The sequence below is a fragment of the Eptesicus fuscus genome, chromosome 15 (assembly GCF_027574615.1).
Source record: "Eptesicus fuscus isolate TK198812 chromosome 15, DD_ASM_mEF_20220401, whole genome shotgun sequence".
Lineage (NCBI taxonomy): Eukaryota > Metazoa > Chordata > Mammalia > Chiroptera > Vespertilionidae > Eptesicus > Eptesicus fuscus.
In genome coordinates, this window is record NC_072487.1 from 27,599,632 (window position 1) to 27,622,884 (window position 23,253).

A 23,253-nucleotide genomic window follows, 5' to 3' on the forward strand; every position below is an offset into this window, starting at 1 on the left:
ACCTTTTTAAATAGAAAAGTATTTTCCATAGCATTTAAGTTCTATTTTGAATAGTTCCATCTTATATATTTTTGTCCCTTTTTTCATCTTTCTTCATTGGTTTATTAATATTCATCACTGTTTTCCTTACAGTCTGTTATCCCAGGGAGAAATGGAAAGGACAGGATTTGAAGAGGATTTTTTTTGAGGAGTGGATTTTCTAATTTCTTCTTCAAAACTGATTACCCTCTCACCTCTGCTCTTCATCCCTTCAGTTTAGCTAAATTTGGCCAGTGATAGTCATAATTTTCAGCTTTATCAGTGGTTGAGGTAATTGGATACTGTAATATGTATTTCTGCTATGAATCCATGGCTTATTTTTAGCGTATTTTAAAAAATATGTAAAAAGCCTCTAAAAAGTATAGTTTTTATCCAGTAATTATATAGTGATAGATCATACCTATTGAAATTTTACATGTAGCAATGAATCACATACAGTATAGGCAAGAGTAGGTTTATAGTTGTGAGTATGCAAAACAGAGTTTATACTTGTATTACTATTGATTAATTATTATATTACAACTGTAAACCTACTTTTGTCCACCCCTGTATACAGATTACAGATTTGTGCAAGGATGTAATTACTGTAAGAATAACCATTTATAATACTGGAAAGTTGGAAACAACCTAAAAGTTTACCAGCATATTAAAATATACCTATATGCTTTATAATATAAAAATTATATTCAATTAATTATTTATTGACATAGCCCTGATCACTGGATGGGGAGGTACAGATATCATCAGTGATTCTCAATCCTAGATGAACATTGGAATATTTTTGAAATTAATTATGCAGCCCCACCCACTGATTATCTATTTTAATTGGTGTGAAGTGGGGTCTAAGTACCTATAGTTGTGTGTGTGTGTGTTTGTGTTTAGTCTCCCAAGTGATTCTAATGACCAGCTTAAAAAGAGAGTCATAGCTATGGATATTGAACATGAAAAAAAGAGAAATGAAAGATAATAAAAGCAAAATCTCTAGGACTTAATAATTGAATGGTAGTGGGACAAAGGAGAAGACCAAAAAAAAAAAAAAAAAAAAGCTGAGTCAGCAAGGCTGGGCATTTGGGAGAATGGGAGTGCCAACAACAAAAATGGAACTTAATAAAAGTGATAAGGTTGGGAAGGCATATGACATGGTGTGTTTTCAACACAGTGATTTTGGGATTTGCTGAGTAATCTTTCAAGCGTTTAGAAATAAGTTTCTGGCAATGTGGAAAAGTTGAAATGGGAGATATCTTTTTACTAAATCAGGTTTCTTCTTCTGGTATTCCATTCTTTTTACCCTTTCTCCTTCTCGTCTTTTCCCCTTCAGTGTACATATTAATCCTTTGTCAATTTAAATGTTGATAAGTAGAAACATCTATGTATTCAATAGAAGAATGCTTTAGTAGTCATTTTCAAAGGAGAGTTGAAACCTTAATGTATATACATAAAAGCCTAAGCAACCGTCTGACCATCCAGCCGGTAGCTATGACACCCAATGACCACCAGGGGACAGACTCTCTGACCGGTAGCTAAGATGCTCATTGACCACCAGGGGCAGATGCTCACCACAGGAGCTGCCAAGCTGCAGTGACTTGGCAGCTCTGATTCTCAGGTGACACACTGGGAACCAGGAAAGAGAGAGCCTGATTCCAGGGTGCATCACCTGAGGACCACCCTCTCACAATCCGGGATCCCTCGGGCGTTGTTGGAGAGCCGGTTTCAGCCAGATCCCTGCAGGCCAGGCCACGGGTATATTTTAATATACCTACATGCTTTATAATATAAAAATTACATTCAATTAATTATTTATTGACATAGCCCTGATCACTGGATGGGGAGGTACAGATATCATCAGTGATTCCCCACCGGTGTACGAATCCATGCACTGGGCCTCTAGTAAAATTATAAAATGTGTATAAATGCATAGAATATGTCATAGAAATGCCTAGAAAAAGAAGAGACAAAATTAATGTCAAGTACTTTAAGGGGGTATTTGTATTTCTCCATCATGAACAAACTGAAAGTACTATGTGTAAAATAATACAAGAGTATTCACTTTACTAAACTTGGGACTTATATAATTCGTTAATAAATTTTGTGGCATTGACTTCCTGTTGATCAGGCGTCATAGCTAATTTATCCCAAATTTCAGTTGGTTCTTGGAAACTAAATAAGTTCCACAGGCAGCGCATTCTGGGTGAACTTCCTTACTTAACCAGTGAAAAATAATGGCTATGATACTGTGCAAAGTACTTAATTAAGCCCTTGAACAAACAGTCAGTGTATGTTTTATAGTTAACTAAGACAGATTTGAAAATATGCATGAACTGAGTTATACCATAATGTCTGTGCAGCATCCTTATAACTTTACATCTTCCCATTTGGCATAATAAAAATATAGAGCGTCACAATTAGATCAAAAGTCCATAACTCTCTCTTAACTTCAAGGAGCCTTCATTAATTTCCCCCCTTTTCTCTCTTTTTCCTACTTTTCTTACAAATTTCTATAGTATTATAAACTTTTGCATAATTCTATAACGTAGGAATAATGATGCAATCTTGTAAGACCATGAAAAACATCACATAAGTATTACCTGTGGACACAGACAGTAGAGTAGTGAAGGCCTGGGGTGGGGCAGGTGCTGGGAGGAGGGGGGTAATGGAGGGAAATGGGGGACATCTGTAATACTCTCAACAATAAAGATAAATTTAAAAAACAAATAAAATACAATGTTAAAAAAGATTTATAAAATTTTAGATCAGTGTGTAAAATTTGCTGAAGAGGTGTGTTTTTTTTTTTTTTAATTCCATTTTGAACTATGATGCTCCTTAAACCAAATTTTAAGACTAATATATTATTTTGGGGGTTGTAATAAAAAGGAAATACCAGAAATAACTAGAAAAAGTCTGACTTTGAAGGTCTGTCCTGACTGTGGGTGCCAGAGGTGGCCCTTTCTGATCCCAATGTGCTAGATGTCCCCACAATTCTGAGTATATATAGAGCATTTACTATAGAAACCAGTCCAGCCTGGTGACTGGGCCATGATTCTGGCCCTCCTTACAGTTCTACATCAGTGCTGGGAACTCCCTCTTCTCCTGTCACACCGCTGGGCACACTTTCCCCCCTACACTCCTACTCATTCGTCAGGTGAATCCTAACAGAAAATCCACCATCCACAGCCACCCCGGTCACTCTCTGTGTTTGAGGCAGTGACAACAGGGAGTGCTATGGCTGGAAGAGAATGGAGAGCCCTGTGACAGCAGTTCCCCTAAACCTTCAGGCAGGGCCATTACTCTTAGAGCCGCCCCCAGCTTGCCTTCCCTGCTCTGCATTTCTCACCCAACCCCAGAAGCCCTGTTCCTGACCTTCCCTTCAGGCTGATACTTCTAGAGAAAGAAAGAACAGAGATGGGCTCAGTGGACAGTGCCACCCATTCCACAGCCACCTTTTAGGGAGGAAGCAGATGCCTGAAGACAGGACTACCTGTCTCTTCTTGCTGACCATTGCCTCATCCTCTCAGTATCATTTTTTCATAGCATTATAACCTCCCCCTTTCAAGATTTTAAGTACATTATTATGACAAATATCTCTTTAAAAACAAAACTTTCTATTTAAGGAAATGTTAATCAGCTGCAAGAAACAAAACCAATTAGTTACATGCTGTTAGTTTTGTTCCCCATCTTAACGCATTTCCTTGGTGTCTGCTGAAGCCGCTTATTCGTTGGAATCAAATTAGACAAATAGAACCCTCATTTCTTCACGTTTGTAGCTTGGGGAGGGGTGAGAGGGGGCTTTCTGTGAATGCGTTTTAAGGGATTCTCAGTTGATCAGTCGAATTACTGCAAACCTGAATTGTCCCGTTAACCTTTAAGAAGTTCTCATAAATCCCTTTCATGCATGGGTGTTATTAGTAGATTTCAATGGTTCTACCCTGTTAATGTCTAGTGCTATTAATGTACTATACTAAAGGGAGGGTTCCATCCTCCACAGAGCAGTTTATTAAGGATGCTCAAAGGCCGTTTGCCGGTCTGGGTTGGTTCTGTCCCCTAATTTTAATCCCAGAAGTGTTCTTTAGGCTCATCACCTTGTCTTCAGAGAGCCTAACCACTTGAAACCTGAAAAAGCTTCTGATATTACCATTATCACAAGCCAAGTTACTCTCCTTTGGTCACACTTTAAAAAACATCCTAACCTCCTAGAAATAAAAATCAACCAGCAGCCCGTGGCTCCTCTTGAGCTGTGTAGGACACAGTAATCTACTAGATTCCTGGAGTTACTCTCTGCTGTGTGAACGCATCCCGAGAATGCAGTCTCTGGAAACAGCCAGTGAGCCTGGCAGACACGATTTATGTCGGCCATGCCTCTTTTCTGACTCATATGCATGTTTAGCTTCTCTGCTTTCCGTTTAGAAAATAGACTCGGTGGGTCTAATAGTAATTTGACCTCTGAAGTGCCTGGCATTAGTTTAATAAAAGGTCATATTCCTCACTTGTCAAAACCAGCGTGAGCAGAAATTCCTTTGGCAGAGCACAGAGCTGGTGGCAGCTTTGGGTGGGCAGAAATAGCAGTGAGCTCCAATAATGGAAGGGCCCCTAAATACTGGGACCTTCAAGTTTTATTGTCTTTCCCCCTTCTTTACACTCTTGTTATTTCTTTTGTTCTTAGACCAGGTGTAATGTTGATGGTTGTGTCTCATGAGATAAACCTGGGGGTTTTCATTATTCAGATCTGAGGCTGCCCTACTGTGTGACTTTTTAGTAGAAGTTTTATGTTTTAAGTTTTTGCATGGATTATCTTTCTTTTCTTCCCATCTTCAGGGCATGACTTAAATTTGGGCAGTATCCATGACAAAAGAAAGCAGGAGATTTATTTAGTTTCTTTTATTAAGCTGAGATAGGAGAGCTGGGTGCTGTGTATTGGTATTACCCCTCCAAGAATAAAGATTTTTACTTGCCTCAAGCATTTGGTATAGTTATTAAGTTTCATCTTCTTTCTCCTATCTTTCCTTTGGCTGGCTGCCTAGCTGGCATTGATAGCATCAGACTTCGAGTTTCACCTGCCAAGACGATTATTTATGCAACACACATGCTTACTGAAAGGGTTTTACTGTATTTTCTAGAATCTTAACTTTGTATCATGAAATGATGACATTTATCCTTTTTTTTGTGGTTTGGATTTTGTACACAAATGTAGAAAAATTGACATCAGGTCCCCTAAGAAAGCCATGATTTTTCTTGTATGTGAAGGCTCATTTCTTATATTAAAAAACAAATAAATGTGTACAAGCACTTGTTGTGCCCTTCTTTTTAATGTAGTGTGATCAATTTCATTTTCTTGTTTTAAAGAATACATTTCAGGCCGAAACCGCTTTGGCTCAGTGGATAGAGCGTCAGCCTTTGGACTGAAAGGTCCCAGGTTTGATTCCGGTCAGGGGCACGTACCTTGGTTGCAGGCACATCCCCAGTGCGGGGTGTGCAGGAGGCAGCTGATCAATGTTTCTCTCTCATCGATGTTTCTAACTCTCTATCCCTCTCCCTTCCTCTCTGTGAAAAAAAATCAATAAAATATATATATTTTTTAAAAAGAATACATTTCAGGACCCTTTTCAGGGTTTTTTTTTTTTTTTTTTTTTTTTTTTTTTTTTTTTTTTAGGAATACCAAGTCTTTATAGTGGTAGTTAATAGGATTCAAGAAAACAGTTGCAGATCAGAAACAGATTCTAACTGGTTATTTTAATAAATTTTCCGTGGTTCAATAGGTTAATTCCATTAATTGACTTCAAGTTCAGAAGTAACATCCTTACAGTAGCATCTGGTAGTCCTGTCTTTGGCAGATTATTATGCTTGTCAATATTTGCATGAAAATTTCAAGGTACGACCTGAAATGAAAATAAATGAGAAACATACTTGAATATTGGAATGGCAGCTACATCCCTTCCCCAAGTATATGGGAATTTGCCTTCTCTGCATTCCATTTAGAAATAAGATTTTTATATTTAATAATAATTTGACATTTAGTGTCCCCATTCACCAGTATTTAGGAAGAACTTGCTCCAATGCCCATTGCCTGTTTGTAGATTATCAAAATCTCGAAATTTCCTTCGTATTTTGAGATGAGAAATGAGATCCTAGCCCTTATGGGTTGGGGCCGGGGGGGCGGGGAGGAAGAAAGAAAAAAGGAAGAAAGAAAGAAAACCTCAATAAATTGAAAATGACATCCTCCATCTTATTATATCATTTTATTATTTAATTTATTCTATTATTTAATTTCTGATGAGTACATAGTCACTTTTATATGATTTATTCCATTCACATAAAATTGATATTTTTCAGGGTTGATTTTTGAAGCTGTGGGCTTTGAAAAGGAAGGTACTTAAAAATGACAGTATCATAGCATTTAACATAGCAAATTTTTTCAGGGCAATTTCCTAAGAATTTTAGCTGTATAATCATGATTTCCATATTCGCTTCTGACAAGTATGTGGTTATTATCAATTTGCATTGTTTGCCACAGCAAAATGAAAAACAAAAAGAACTTCTAACAACTCTTTCGCTCATTTCCAGAAAAGCGACTTCAGTGTTCAGTGTTTTTCATTCCTCTCCCTGTTAGACCATTGCAGATCATTTCAGGCGCTTCCCGTGGTTCTGGTAATCACCCAGTCCGCACCCATTTCCTAGCAGCAGCAGGGCAAAGATGCCGCTCCGCCTCTCTTCTCCTTCCCTCCTTCATCTTGGAAATCCCACACTAACCTGGGAAACCTTACAATTGGAAGGGAGCTCTGCAAACTAACTTATTTCACATCTCAATATTTTTTTCAGTTAAGAAACAGGAAATTTAAGAAAACAACACACACACACACACACACACACATACACACACACACATACACACACACACACACACACACACACACACACACACACACACACACACACCCGCAAGATGATACAGATGCTAATAGTAGAGCTGTGATGGGAAGCTGGCTTCCCAAGGAAACCGAGATGAGAGTCAGAACCCACAGCAGGTCCGGAGGAGAACCACATGGGACACATGCTAGATGGAAGGCAGAGAAGATAGTGCTGATGAACAAACAGGGTTGAACTTTGTTATTTTCTCCCTCCTTGAATCTAAGGATTGTTTTCAAAATAAATGTTAGCTATAGTCACTTAAGACCATTTTGCAATGACATCTAACTGGAAAACAGTGGGAGAGAAGAAAAATTGTACAAGGGATTAGAAAATGGAGAATAAAAATGGAAAAGTAAAATGTTTTTGGTTTTAAAAAATGTCCAACTCTAAGATAATTTTAAAAACCCAAGGACGTAAGACAAGTGCAAAGAAATAGGAAAAATAATTAAAATGCACCCTCTCAAACCACCATCAATAGTGTTTCAGCATGTTTGTTACATCTTTTTATTTGGGGGAGGGGTGTTCATTTTCATTATTCCCCCACATATATTTTTGTATGGTGGTTATGTGGCTTATCATGAATCATAAGTATTTATCATGTCATATTATAAAAAATTTTCAGTTTTAACGTTTATTATTTGCATGATGTTTCATCAGTATGCCATGGTTTATTTCACCATCAATTCCTATAGTATTTGATATTTTGGGTACTTATAATCTTTGCTAAATAAGTAACATGATGAATATCCTTGTAGGTAAATACTTACCTACATTTTATGTGATTCTCATATACTAGTAAAAGAGGTCTAGAGCTGGAAACACAAAATGGATAGTAGAATTTTCAGGGCATGGGTCATGTTAGGAACACTTAAAGGAGAAAGAGGACTCGAGAAAGCCTTCAGTTTCTATCCTTTCATAGTTAGGAGACTTTAACTCTAAATCTTTCTTAACAGAAAAAAAAAATTTTTCTTTGCTATGACTTTGGAGGCTTCTTGATTCCACTTTGATGCAGATTGCAGAATTAAGTTTCAAGGAAGGCAGCCCATAATGATATCTGGGTTAGAGTGACTTTCCCATTTTCCCATTTTCGTTTCTTGCCAAACCTTCTAATTCAGGGCTTACATGCTTGTCTCTTTAACATTTCCTAGAATTTATCTTAAATCTCACTAATTTTAATAGCTGAGTGGTGGCAATGCTGCTTTCTGGCAGTGTCCTGATAGCGCAACAAAGCAAAGAGCTAATATTTCTCTCACAGTGATTGATGAGCTCATTTTGTTACAGAGGACAAATTGGATTTTTTTAATACTTGTAATAAAAATTAATGTGTGATGTTGCTTTTCGGATGTTATTGGATCTCTGCCTTAATACAGATTTCTTCAATAAAAGCTTGAGCTGATAACTTGACCAGAAAGTTACCTATGTCCCCCTTGAGCTACCTTCAGAAGTAAAGGCGCTTCTCTAATTCTGTAATCCTGGCACATTTAAGCATGTTTGTTTGTATGTTTGTATCGATGGAAATGGGGAGGGCCATGGCAGGGGGGTAATAGTCTGTGTTTGAATTTTCCATCTAATTGTGATCAATTCTTTTTATTTCAGCACCTCCGAGGTTTACACGAACTCCTGTTGACCAGACGGGGGTCTCTGGTGGAGTTGCCTCTTTCATTTGCCAAGCTTCCGGAGACCCAAGACCTAAAATCGTCTGGAACAAAAAAGGAAAGAAAGTCAGCAATCAGAGATTTGAGGTATTAGGTCCATTGTTCTGTTTCTCTGGGGGAAGAACGAATCTGCTGTGTCTTTGGTTTGGATGTTACTTGCTTGTTTTACTCTGTTACAAGGTGTCCCGGTCACTGAGATATGGCATTCTTTATGTTGCATGTGATGGAAAAGTCAACTTCCAAAGGCTTTTAAAGAAGAGGAATGTGGGGGTTCAGATTGCTCACGTTGTCTCTGCATGTACCAAGTCTCAAGTGTTCCTAGCATCTATCTGTTAGCCTCATCCTCAGATGGAGGCACTCATCCTCCCACAACTGAGCTTAGAGGAGACGTGATGGCTTCCTACGCCATTGTGCTTCTACGTCATTGGCTCTTTCTGACTTACTTGTTCATCCTCAAACCAATTGGTGTGGACAGCTAGACAGTACTGCTTAAGTTAACTAGAATCTACCTCTTTTGCTGGGCGTGAAGTTAGTCCCATTCAACCCCACGGCCTGGAATGAAGGATCTGTGTTTTCCCAAAGGGGTCAAGTTCCTATTACCAGGAGCAAGGGGGATAGATAGTGGATGGAAAATGAAGTTGACCACTCCACCTTGCCCCTGTGTTTCGCAACTATCATGAACTAGAATAAGAAATTTGCTCTAGTGTGTTCATGCAAAGTAATACTCTCTAAGAAACATAGCCAACCAGGTGGAAGTTGCAGGTAAACCAACTGAAGAAGTCCATTTTCTTCATTCAGAAAGCTCAGTACAATGAAGAGGATGAAACACAATTCAGATATTATTTTGGTATTTGTGAGAGCCTTATGATTTAGAAAATTGCTCATTTGGGGTGAGAAAAAATAGGTGGTAAGCTATATAGAAAAATATTAGAAGAAACACAAAATATTATGCTTATAATGTAAGATCTAAAGAGAATAGCTTTATTTTTAGATGACACTAAGACTTCCAAATTATAAAACTTACTTCCTCATAGTTGAGTTTCTAATCTTCATGACCTTATTCACAAATTGGCAAATTAAGGCAATTTCTAGTTAGAGAAACATAGCCACTACAAAGTTCAGAACTATGTGATAATACTCATTTTTCACTGGTAATCACAGAGCAATAAATGGTCTAAATGCATAAAGGATCTAATTAATTACACTAGTGAAAATTGAAATATGGACTGTAGTTTAGAAATAAAATATTTTTAATTATTTATTTGAAACTCAGATCTCTACAGTGATTTTAAAATCAATAAAAGCTAATCTTAAATAATCTTTGGGAAATATTTCCTACAGCCTTTAGAAAATGATCTTTGGTGCACATTTTTTAAAAATTTAAAAGAATACTTTTTGTCAAAGAGTAGTTTGATATCATGCTTGCTAATGATGATGGCTTCTTGACAGAATCATAATTACAATGGTAAATATTCAAAGCATGAACTCTGTTTAGCACAAAATTCCTAATGAGAATCACATAAATATTTTTAGGAAAAATTATTTATTTTCACACAAAGCTCCTTCATCAAATAGTATCGAGTCTTGGGTTGGGAATCTTTAATATCTGTAACATTATATATGTCTATTTTTGGTTTCACTCATTTATAAGGCCCATGAGAGCAGTACATAAAACTGATTTTGTTTCTTCTTCTATCTCCAGTGCCAAATACAGTGTCTGGCCTAGTTTAGGTACCCTTCATTAAATACTGGATATTAAATAGGGTTTTGTTTTCAAATCAGAAATTACAACACCAGCTTTTAACATGTGGTATAGTGTTTGTTGTAAGAGTTTCTGTCTAAATCTAGGAAATAGTTCAGAAAGGTAAACATACAATGCCAGGTAACAATTAATGAATCCGAATTTAAATTGGTGTTAAAGATGTTTAAATCTCCCCATTAAGCCATAAGATGCTCATAAATGCTTGTTTTAAAAAAAATACTGCATGTTTGACAAATCCTATATAATAAAAGTGTAGTATGCAAATTGTCCCCTCCACCGGAGTTCTTCTGGGAGTTCGACCAGGGGATGGGCCGGCTGGGGGAAGGGAGGGAGGCCCTGGCCAGAGGTGGTGGTGGCAGACAGCTGGGGGCGGGGGGAAGACGGGGAGGGGAGGGAGGGAGTACCAGGCTGGTAGCCAGCAGCCACTAGGACCCTACCAGTGCACGGATTTCATGCACTGGGTCTCTAGTATTCTTATAACTGTGAAACTCCCAAGATGCATAGTAGATTCATTCTAAATGCATGCTTAATAGAGTTGAAAGTGGATTGTGTTGCATTGAGAAGTGAGACATTTTGGCTATATTTGTGGATTTCAAATGTAAAGAGAATGCAGAAAAAACTTGAAATGGACATATTTTAAAAATATTCCACCTCTTTTTTTTTTCATATGCTGACATACATACTCACACACAACATCCTGGATTGTACATTCCATCAATGTATTTATAAGGCATTCTCTCTTTATTCATAATTTAAGCCCATGTACGTATCATTCACAGGGAAATGCTGGGGGGGGAAATCACAGCATCTCAGCGAACAGCTAAAAGAACTCGGCATAGTTATAGAAAAGACAGGTAGAAGAGTCCATGGTTTATTAATATCATCATCCTCATCACTGTTTAAAAGTAGTACTTGCAGTGGCTGATAAATACCTAGGATTGCTAACTCTCTCAGCAGAGTTCATAATGATAGTGAATTCAGGCTGACTGTTTAGGACATTTATTTTCTGCCTGGTGAAGCAAGCCTCCATTTTACAGCAAAATGCCCTAAAAATGCAGAAAATGCTAAGCTAGAACAAACACTGGAATGATTTATGGCAAAATTAATGCACGCCATTAGGCTCTTGGGTTGTGAAAGCCTTCTTGTTGGCTGCCTCAGTGCTAGATTTATGCAGTTTCTCTTCATGGTTCACTCATCTACACTGTTCAGGCAGAGACATTTTAAACCAGAAAAGCTTGGTGGTGGCACACTTTATTTCTTCACTTTACAGTCCAATTATTGAATGGGTCTACCTGTGCCTGTATGTTTTCAGAGATAGAATAATTTGAGAAGTTTATGCATCATAGAAGCAAGTCTTTCTGCAGAACTAATAGGGTCAAATTGCCCTAGATACACCTACTAGAATATTTTCGTGAGTGAATCCATGATGCTATTCAGCAGAGATGAGAAATCTACATTTTTGCATATGTAGTTTCATGTCTTTTGGCCCCTTGTTCAGTGGATTCATTAAATTAATCCAAACATCCCGTGTCGCCACTGTATAAAAATGCAATCTCAAAATGCTGCCGAGTTTAATCTGAGTCTAAAGGCTGGTTCACTAAGCGGTTTCATTAAGAGGTTTAGCTCAAGAGGTGGACAATTGTAACAACACCTGTGACAGCTATTGCTTCCTCTAATAGGTAATAGAGTTTGACGATGGATCTGGATCAGTTCTCAGAATACAGCCCTTAAGGACTCCCCGGGATGAGGCCATTTATGAATGTGTGGCCTCGAATAATGTCGGAGAAATAAGTGTATCTACCAAACTCACAGTTTTGCGTGGTAAGTACTCAAGTGCAAGTTTGTTGCTTGTGTCTTTGTTGAAATTCTGTATCCCAGGTGTTCTATTGTAAAGCCATCAAAAAGACCAGCATTGTCCTGACACTTACATCGGAAATAAATTGAAATCAAATGGTTATAAGAGCTCAACTTTTAAATAGACAGTGGGTGACTTCTTTCATGAGTCTTGGAAAATGCAAAGCAGAGAGAGAAAAGAAAAATCCCAAAGAAATTCTGACTTCAGATGCCAGATACCATTTTGATTTTTGGTGGAAAACCTAGAAAGAAAACAGGGTATGCTACTGTTTTGCATGCCAGCAGCATTACTTGTGTATGGCGATTTCATACCGAGCTCAGCAACTCCTTTTTACAAATGACTGATGTTTACAAAATGAAAGGAACAACTTCTACCTTACAGATGAGTTGTTCTGAAGCAGAGGAATCAAAGCAAGAAAGGCACCTTTCTTCTTTAAGTCAAAAATTATGTGTTTTTATTTCAGTCTTTTATATTTCTTGAACTAACATCTGTTGATGCAAAGCGACTCCGGCTGTGTGGCTTATGCAGTTTGACCAAAGCATGGCATGACATGGCAAATATCCAGTACAGTGTGTCTGCTTCCTAGACTGTCTTTAGAATGGCAGTACTAGAAAAATAAAGGATAATGGTTAATAATACTGTGTGGTTTATATCTAAAGCAGGCTTTTGGATAGAGATAAGAACATTAATTGACTTGGTTTGCCTCATAGTTAATATTTCCAGACTAACCTTTGTACCTTTATCTATTTTTCTCTCACACACACTTTACTTGTTTTATTTTGCTTTTAACTTTACTTTGCTTTCTTGCATAATTTATAGAAACAGGCTTTCTTAAGATGAAGGGAATTGGAACGAAGGAATTGAATTTTAATATTTACAGGGGGAACATGTAGATTAATGGTATTTCTCCTCCATTTTACTGTTTTTCCATTGAGGGATTTACTTATTTTATATGTTTTATAAATTCCAAAAACATTCCTTCTAGAATTATTTAATACCAAAATCAATTAGTTAGTCCAAGAATCTTAGAATATTAAATTATTTACATTATATGCTGAAATATATTTTAAATAATATAAACATCTTAGTCTAAGGGGACATATTGAGCAACTGGATACAGATATTTGAAATGCATGTAACAGAATGCTGCTTAAAAACAATTAAGTCAGATTTGAGTTATATTCCTGACCATTGTGACAAGTTCAAGTTCATACAGAAAGTTCTTCATCCCCCTATCAACACATAGAGATGTTGATAAAATATCTGAAAATTTAGATTAAATGCATGGGTAGGCTTGCAAAGAAGAAATTTCCAGGGGCTAATTTTACAAAGAGACTCTCCAGAGAAGATATCCCAAGATGATAATTAAATGGATGCTAGGCTTGCAGACTGAAGTTTATCTCTCCAGCAGGACACAGGCTTATATAAAACTAGAGGCTTGGTGCACGGATTCGTGCACAGGTGGGGTCCCTCGGCCTGGCCAGTGATCAGAGCAATCGGGGCATCTGGCCCAGTCCCAATTGGGGCCGATCAGGGCAGGCTGGCCTAGGGGTGGGATCGTGGGAGGTTGGCTGGCTGTGGGGGGTTGGCTGTGGGAGCGCACTGACCACCAGGGGCCGGCTCTTGTGTTGAGCATCAGCCCCCTGGTGGTCAGTGGGCGTCATAGCGACTGGTCAACGGTTGTTAGGTCGTTTGATTGCTTAGGCTTTTATATATATATATTTCACACAGTAAGAGGAGAACGATCAGTTTTTAGCATAAGGTGAGATATCCAGTGCAATATTCAGGACCCAGAGGCTAACCTAAAAGCTGGTCACAAACATTGAATCCCATAGCGTGTGGAACAGGCAGCCATGTAAACACTCACCTATCAGAGACACCCTCATTCCAGGGCATACAGCCCCCTATGAGATCATTCAGGCACCATTGGGCTCATCGGTTCCAATTCTACAGCACGAAAACCAGTTTCAGTTCACAATGCACACTAAGTCCAATCAATGGAAGTAGAAATCATAGTCTCTGAACTACGGATGATTGAACTGCATGAATGTGTTTTAAAAAATTATTTTAAATTATTTTAAAATACAATGACTCAATATTTTTTGAGAACATGTATTTTAAATACCTGAAAAGGTAAAGAAAGGAATAAAATGTATCAGACAAGAATCAGACATTAGGAAAAAGGAGCAGACAGGAGTTAGAAGTCAGATTTTAGAACTGAAAGGACCCTTAAAGACTGTTATACAAACTGTTAATACAAACTATAAACTATAAGAAGTATGTACATATATTAATATACATATGTACATATTCACATAAACATACATAAAAGATCTGAAAACTGTAGAACCACTTTCTTCTGAAGCAAAATCAACTCATTTGTAGATCTTTAAATTTTTCATTTTCATTTATTCACCTAGTTTAGAACTAATGCTATTATGTAGAAAGTGTATTACAAAGGTCTAATAAAGTGAAATTTACCAGAAACTTATTTTTTGCCTCCTGAGTTCCTTGAACAAATTCCTTAAAAGGAAACAATGATAGTCATTTGGCTTGACTTAGTTTTTATGCATTTAACGAAGACATTAACAAAAAGTTGGAGGAAAATATTACTTCACGTAGACATTTACATGGATTTATGTTTTTCTGCCTCCCAGCTTACTGGAGTCCCCAATCTCATCTGCTTTTATCCAACTAGCCCCCACATAAAACAAATCTATTGGGAAACTTTAATATGATATTGACTTTCTATGGGAATATCTATCATATGTAAGTACATTTGTATGAAATTTATGATTCTAGTAACACAGTGAAACCTTATTTTTTTTAAAGACTAAATTTAGCAATTTTGGAAATGTTTCATGAGAAAAACTCAAAGGTATTTCGGATAATGGAAAACTAGTCTAAACATAACCTTAAAATAGAAGGCTTTCATATATCCTTATAGGATGAAATAAATGCATTCGGAAATTAGCTTTGTTTCTTCGAGTTACTCCTTCATTTAAACATTTTAAATAACTATGGATAATTCTATTAATGGTCATCTTTTAAAAGTATTCTAGTGGTAAACTAGCATTCCTAGAATATGAATGTCGTTAACAAAAGTGAAGGGTTTCATATCACACTTTGTGCCCATTTTAAGTTAGTTTTCTCCCACAAATCACATTGGCAGGTCCACTTGCTCTGCAGTGGGTGGAAACTGCCTTACACTTTGTCATCCAGAGGCCTAATCAGATGCTCATTTGGTGCACATGGGTCATTTACGTTTTTCCTCACTTTGCTGATCATGCCAAAAATGTGCCCACCGTCCTGATGGGATTTTGTCTAATTGGGCTGGATGGAGATCACTAATTTATTTCACACAGGCTACCAGAGAACCTAATTAATTGCAGATTTAAACATCTAACCTGTGTGGCTAATGCAGAAGACGTTGAAAGAATACCCTGGCCACCCATGTGCATTGAAGGGAGTATTTGAGGGAAAAGTTTCCCTCTGTAGCTCGTTTCAGATGGCCCTCGCTCTGAAAAACTGTTTTCATAAGGAAGGGTGACCACAAGCGTGGGCTGAACATGCCCTGGAATGAGCTATTTGGGCAATTACCACTTATACACTGTAGACTGTAGTTCCTCCTAGAAGAGGTCTTGGAAGAAGGGGGAGTTAAATGTGGTAGTTACAGCCTCTAGGTCATTTTTCAAGTTTTTTGTGTGGCTCTAAACACATAAGCAGATCCCAGCTCTCTTGTTCTGTGGCGGTTTAGGAGGCTGAGCATATCCATCATACCATGTGTTTTCCCTGCTCAGCAGAACTTTAACTGGAGGCCTCAGATGGCACACCGAAGGTATTAAGGGCTGAGCCTAACTAATTGTAGAACTCTACTAAGGACTTGGGATTGGATATTAGATTTCCAGTGAGGGGTAAGAATAGGACCAGAGAGGGTGTTTTAAGAAGAGGGATCCTAAGCCAGAGGGAATTGGTTCTTTCTGAACCTTTGATTCACTGGTCACTCTTTCTTTCTGACCAAAGATATCGGGAGGGAAACTTGTGATATAAGTTTATATAATGACAACTGGGATGAAAATGTCCTCTCCGTTACGTTTTCAGCCACTGGGCATGGGAGAGGAAATAGCGCCCTCCAAAGACTTTCCTGTAAGGCAGTCATGCCTCTTTCAGGCAAGCGGAAGGACACCAAGAATCCTTCCTTCTGGCTACATAATTCCCGTTCTGTGAGAGAAGTTACAGAGAATGTAATCAGGTGTGCCTCTAATTATCTGACTAAATGTCATGTTCTTGAATTTATATTTTTATGTAGAAATTAGCAAATACACCTTTTGTTGTCATCCCAAACAACATGTAAAATGTTATTTTTTTAAGTTTAGTGGATTTTTCCCCCCAGACTTGCCCATTCCCAAATAACACTGCCCCCCAAAACACCACCAGCAGTAACATAAAGCAGAATTAATAAGGGGTGGGGCAAATGTAGGTTTGCAGTTGTGAGTATGCAAAACACAGGGTTTATTCTTATGTATAATTGATTAATTATTGTATTATTTTCCACACGCACAATTGTAAATCTATGTTTGCTCCACCCTGTATATAGCATTGTTGCTCTTAATCTACTCATAGGAAACCAGTTTGTCCATAGAACACATACACAATAAAATTACTGTCTAAAAAAGTTAGGTGACCAAAAATGAGACGAATTAAATTACCTCGTTTTACAGATATATTTTATGAAACAATACTTACATTGAGTATCTACTCCATATAAATGCATCATATTTTATGAATGATCATCATCAAGACAGAAAACAATATGCAAAAGTCCTCAAGTCTAAATCTCTAGTAATCTGAGTTTCAACTCTATCTAGCTCTGCCCCAAAGTAGCTGTGCATTTGAGCAACTCTGTTAACTATCCTGATGTTTGGATTTTTTTTCTCTCATCGCAGGGAAGGGGTTGGGTTTGGTGATCCCTCAGATCACTTCTCTCTCGCTTTCTAAGATTCAGTGACATGCCCATTTCAGCAAGTCAGTTCTTGTAAGATGGGAAAAATATGCTCCCGGAAAGGGGGCTGTTGCTGAGATAGTAAAACAGAGTGAGACCTTGGATGAGAGAGAGAAGGCGTTTCATTGGGAGATGGAAAGAGACATTTGCATAATGTGTCAGTTTCAAAAAAAAAGTAAGCCATTATAGAAGTTGTTAAAAAAAACCAAAACTTTCGCCATTTTTCAGGGGGAAGGCAGTAGACTCTCCTGCCGTTGTGCGGTACCCTGTGATCAGAATTAGCATGTTCATTACGGTCTCATTTTATTAATGCCTCTTTCTGAAGATGAACACAGTTGTCCCCGCTGTGAAAATGGTACTTTGCCGTTTATGTTATAAAGTGGTCTCGGCTGGGGATCCAGGCGAGGAACATTAAAGAACAAAGCACAGCTGCCTGACTGTTGCACAAAAGGATTTTTATGAAAGACTGAAACAAAAGGAAGGGTGGCCAACGCAGGGAAACTTGCTGACAATTAGGGTACCGAGTGAAGATTGCTTGAAAAGCCTTATAAAATAGTTGACTACTAGGAGTGAATTGATACCAACATGATAAAACCTTCCTGTGCACTATATTTCCATGCTAAAAAGAGGTGGTGGTGGACAGCGCCAGATAAGTAAAGAGAAACTTCCTCGTTTTACAGATATATTTTATGAAACATATTACTAAATATATTTAGTCCTTTAAGAGAACTGTTCTTGGTGAATCAGTGTTCACAAAGGCAGGAGCCCACGTGGACAAGGTTCTGAGGCCGTACTTAGGAGAGACGTCGATAATATTTGGGGAAAATGGCACCTTGAGCTGAGGCTGTTCATGGTCCCTTGTGATCCGTCTTTTAAGGACCATTGTGTTGGTGATGCAGGATGCTTGCTTTGAATCATCATTACTTGTTTTTTTTTGTTTTTCCAGTCCGGGATTATGTCTTAAAAGGCCTCAGAGAGGATGAGTGCACTTGTAAATCGCTGCATATAAGTAGAGAACAGTATTGTTTTGGCTTCATATTGTAATATGGTTGTTATCAATTTAAAAATGAATATGGAGTCATTAGGTGTTTACTGTTGATTGCCTTGTTAATAGAGCTGGAGAAATGTTGAGCTGGGAGGGAATTTGTTAATCACCTAGTCTAATCTATTTTTGATGTAAGAAATGATGGACCACAGAATTTGAAGTGATTTTTTTCTGGTCCTACAGCTAAGATTTCCTTTGGGTTTCACCCAGTTAGAAATAATGTGGTGATAAGTATTCTGGCTCTTTAAACTTTAAAGTTTAAAAAGTTACTTTGGTTGTACAGGTTTCCCTCGTTATCCGGAAGTAGAGCTTTCCTATGTCTCTCATAAGCTGAAACGGCATACAGGGAAGAAGCAATTACCTTAGGACACATCTCACTAAGCAGTGGTCGGCAAGCCCATTAGTCAACAGAGCCAAATATCAACAGTACAACGATTGAAATTTCTTTTGAGAGCCACATTTTTTAAACTTAAACTTCTTCTAACGCCACTTCTTCAAAACAGACTCACCCAGGCCGTGGTGTTTTGTGGAAGAGCCACACTCAAGGGGCCAAAGAGCCGCATGTGGCTCGCGAGCCACAGTTTGCCGACCACAGCGACTAAGGGATGCACACAATAAATGGAGATGCAGCACAGATGCTCCCAGAGATAGAGCTATAGCAGGGCGATGCTGAGAGGCTGAGTGTAGTTCCCAGGGAAGGAGCTTGGTGGGGCACTCTCGATGCCTCTGTAGACTCTCTCCAAAACAAACGCTGAGCACTGTTTTAGCTTTTCACCTTTCCATAAATGCAAAACTCATCCGTGGATTTCTTACTGATCGCAAAACAGGTACTAAGGCAGGTCTCTCATAAAGGTGAAGTGACCTGGAGCAAACTTTCAGAAAGCGGGGGAGGGGTGTCTCTATAAGACATTGCCCTGGAAGGACAATGTTCTACCAGCTGCCCAGCCAAAGACAGGCATGATGTGAAAGCAGTGCTGACATGCTACGGGTGCACACAGTGTGGAAAAATCCTACTTTGATAGTGCATCATGGGAGGGAAGAGACCTCTGAGTTGAGACTTGAAGAATGTATAGGCTTTTATCAGGTAGCACTAGTGAGAAGGAATATCAAGGATAGGCCTTCATGGACATAGTTACGTAGGTAAGAAATCGTTAAATATTTGGTAGTGGGTGTGGGTGGTATATTAGTCAGGGGTCCCCAGAGAAATGGCATGCAATCAAAAAGGGGATGGAGATATACATATATCATAAGGAATGGGCTCAAAGGCTGGCACGCTTGAGACCAGGGAAGAGCCGGTGTTTCTGTTTGAGTCAAGGCAGGAATAAACCAATGTCTCAATTTGAAGGTGGCTAAGCAGGAGGAATTCTCTTACTTGGGGTAGGGCCGTACTCTTTGTTCTAATGCACGTCTTCAACTGATTGGATGAGGCCCATTCACATTAGGGAAGGTAATCTGCTTTACTCAGTCTACTTATTTAAATGTTAATCCCATCCAAAATCAGCCTCACAGAAACACTCAGAAAAATGTTTGACCAAATGCCTGGGCACCTGGTTGCCTAGTCAAGTTGACACATGAAATGAACCATCACAGGTAGGGATAAACCATGGTAGCTCCGAATAGAGAAGTTATAAGAGTCATAGTAGAAGAAAATGAAAATGGCATACTTTATTGGCTGAAGAGATTAAACTACACAAGCCAGGAATCATGTGAATAAGTTAACATAGAACATTTCTATATGAATTGAAATTTGCAAAGAGGTTTACTGGAGTTCTTAAAGTGATATAGCATACTAGTACTATTCACAGTCCTTTATACATAATTAATGTTTATATATCTGACAACTGGATATCAGGTTGCCCTGGCCAGTGTTGCTCAATGGTTAGAACATCTGCTCACACACCTAAGGGTCTCAGGTTCCTTTCCTGGTCAAGGGCAGGTACCTAGGTTGCAGGTTTGATCCCCAGCCCTGGGCCCTGTTTGGGGCTCCTTCACAAGGCAACCAGTCCATGTGTCTCTCTCACATTGGTCTCTCTCTCTCTCTCTCTCTCTCTCTCTCTCTCTCTCTCTCTCTCTCTCTCTCCCTCCCTCTCTATTTCTCTTCCCCCTCCCTCCCTCTCCTCCACGCTCCCTCCCTCGTACTCTCTTTTAAAAGCAAAGGGAAAATGTCCTCAGTTGACTGTTAATAAAAAAATAATAATAATAACCTCTGGATATGGGGGTAGCTTTCATTGATAAAATTTAAACAATTCTTAAAAATTCAATTTCCTGACTTCCAAAATTAGTTTATTTTAAGCTACTAATTAGAATACAGTTTTAAAAGTTGTGCATGCATAATTTATTGGGACTTAGGGCATAGACATACCAAATGCCTCATCTAGGATTTAATTATCAAAATCCTAATTACATATCTCCTTAGAAGATCAAGCAACTTATTTTATCTTATTAACAAAACAATGACTTGTGAATTACTGCTACATTAAACACAAATATGATGATACACATCCTGGTGTTCTTCATATATTTTGTTAAAGATAGCAGAAAAATTTAAAGACTATCTTATCTGTGATGTTTCAAAATGAGCTTGGGTCTTATATTTCAAGACTTTTCATGCCTTTTTATATCTATACACTTTATTTTAGATTTTTAAACTTTATTTTGCACTAAATATATATAATTTGGCCCTTATACCATGGATTTTCTTTCTAACTAATAGATTTTGGATACAATTGTATGCCTATTAATTTTTTTTCTCAGATGGCTGATGATATGCATGGTTATTAAGGGATATATTTGATCTCAGGTTTCCTGGTCCTAATGTTTAGTTTCCCCAGATGAGAGCCTATGTTTTTATTTGTATGTTTGTTTTGTTTTGTATTTTTTTTTTAATGTAACTCCAAAATAACTGTTTGAAAGAATGAAATTGTGTATCATGAGTGAGACTAGCACAGTGGTCGGCAAACTCATTCGTCAACAGAGCCAAATATCAGCAGTACAACGATTGAAATTTCTTTTGAGAGCCAAATTTTTTAAACTTAAACTTCTTCTAATGCCACTTCTTCAAAATAGAATCTCCCAGGCCGTGGTATTTTGTGGAAGAGCCACACTCAAGGGGCCAAAGAGCCGCGTATGGCTCGCGAGCTGCAGTTTGCCGACCACGGGACTAGCACATCAATATGAATAGCTTTCAGATATGTTTTACCCTTCTAGGTTGAAATGCACACTTCTTTTTGTTTGTTTTGTATATTTGTTTAATTCCAAGAATTCCTCACCCATGAGCTAGATGGACAAGGGTTCATATTAGCAGTCCATCCAGTGCTTCTGTCCTACCTGGGATTAGGCACATTACTTAAGTCTGAATTTGAAGCTCCTCATCTTTAGAGTGGAGGATAACCTAGCTGCCTTTGATGATTGTTTTCGGAAATGGGTGACGCACTTGTATAAAGCATGTGGCACCATGGCTAGAATACAAAAGTTGCTGAAAAATGTTAGTATTTTCTTTTTACCTTCATCATCCTTTTGAAGCTAAGCTTGTCCCACTTTGCCCCTGATGAATCCCCACATACAGAACAGTACCTGGCTCATCGTAATTCAAGACGAGTTCATTAAATGAACCCATGGCCGTGGTGATGGGAAGGGAGCATCAGCAATCCTGGGAAAGAAATTTTCTGTGGCTTATAAAACATTGCTTAAGCCAGAGAACTGAAAATCAGCTTTTCACATGAAAATAAGTTGATATGAAAATGTACATTTATTACCAAATTATTTGAAAGGATTGAAGATCCTTTATTATGCAATATCAAGAATTCCTTTTTTTTTCCCTTCTTAGATTTGTGCTGAATGTCATTTTAAGATACATTTCAATACTTTAAGGATGCTTTTACATTAGGACAAGGTAGTCACTAGCTTGGACTATAGTCACACTTAAAATATGATTTCTGTTCTATTACATCTGGACTATCCTAGGTCATGGAATAGGTAAAAGCTGTAATTGTGTATTTAATGCCTATGAAAATACAGCATAATTAGTTATATACTTTTAGAAGGAGAAGGACAATCCCATGTATCAGTTCCACATTTAAAGAGGGGACAGGAAAGGGTTTTTGCTTGTTTGTTTTTTGTTTTTGTCTTTGGAGTTGTTTATGCTACCACCTTTGATGTAGGAGTGATAGAAGGTGTGGTTATGAGTTCAGTCTGCAAGCAAACAGATCGAAGTTCAAATCCTGACTATGCCATTTGATCTGTGTCTCTTTCTTAACCTTCAGTTTCTTTATAGAGCGGGTGGAGACATCAGATGGCCTGCTGTCTTACATTGAGAAGATGATTGCAAGAGCTGATGCACAACACATTTTAGCAAAGTGCAGGGCTCTTAGTACATCTCAGTCGTGGTGGTGGTTCTCATTATCATCACCCACATTATTACTGCCAGTGCTATTATAATTATCAATAGGTAATTTTAAGTTATTTTGATTAAAGGGCACTGTCACATTTGTAATGCAGCATTTTCTGGGAGTCGGGGCCATCTTTCTCAGGCTAGGGGAAAAATGCTTTTATAGCTGTGAAGTGAGTCTGCTTTGTCCACTAAATAATTTTGTTATCCAGATGTGTAAGCCATCATTGGGCCACTGTGGGCTCTGCAAAGCACTTGAAATTTGAATGTCATCCTGTCTTAAGTGATTAGGGAATGTACTAAGGAAAAATGAGACATAGCTTTCCTTTCATCCCAGGATGATGGCCCTGCTTAGACTAGAAGTTTCATGAGATCAGGACTGTGTTTTGATCAAGATGGAACACCCAGGGCAGCATTTGACATGTTATAAATTTTCAGTAAATGACTGAACAAATGTCAAATTGAACAAATAATTTTCTAAATAATGTTTTCTTCCAGAAGTACTTCATTTAAAATTTTATTTTTAAAAATCAGAATTAACAGCAGATGTTGTTTCCACATCTAGATTAAGCACACGGTACAGGAAAAGCAATTCATGTTAATTCATG

The 23,253-nt window shown here is 38.0% G+C and overlaps 1 protein-coding gene across 1 annotated transcript in view; it reads left to right on the plus strand.

Moving 5' to 3' along the window:
• PTPRD (protein tyrosine phosphatase receptor type D) overlaps positions 1 to 23,253 on the plus strand; it is a 335,371-nt gene that overhangs the window by 27,020 nt on the left and 285,098 nt on the right. The window contains exons 3-4 of the mRNA XM_054727642.1: positions 8,536 to 8,681; positions 12,036 to 12,177. Of these exons, the coding sequence (XP_054583617.1) occupies positions 8,536 to 8,681; positions 12,036 to 12,177 (288 nt within the window). The remainder of the gene's footprint in view (positions 1 to 8,535; positions 8,682 to 12,035; positions 12,178 to 23,253) is intronic.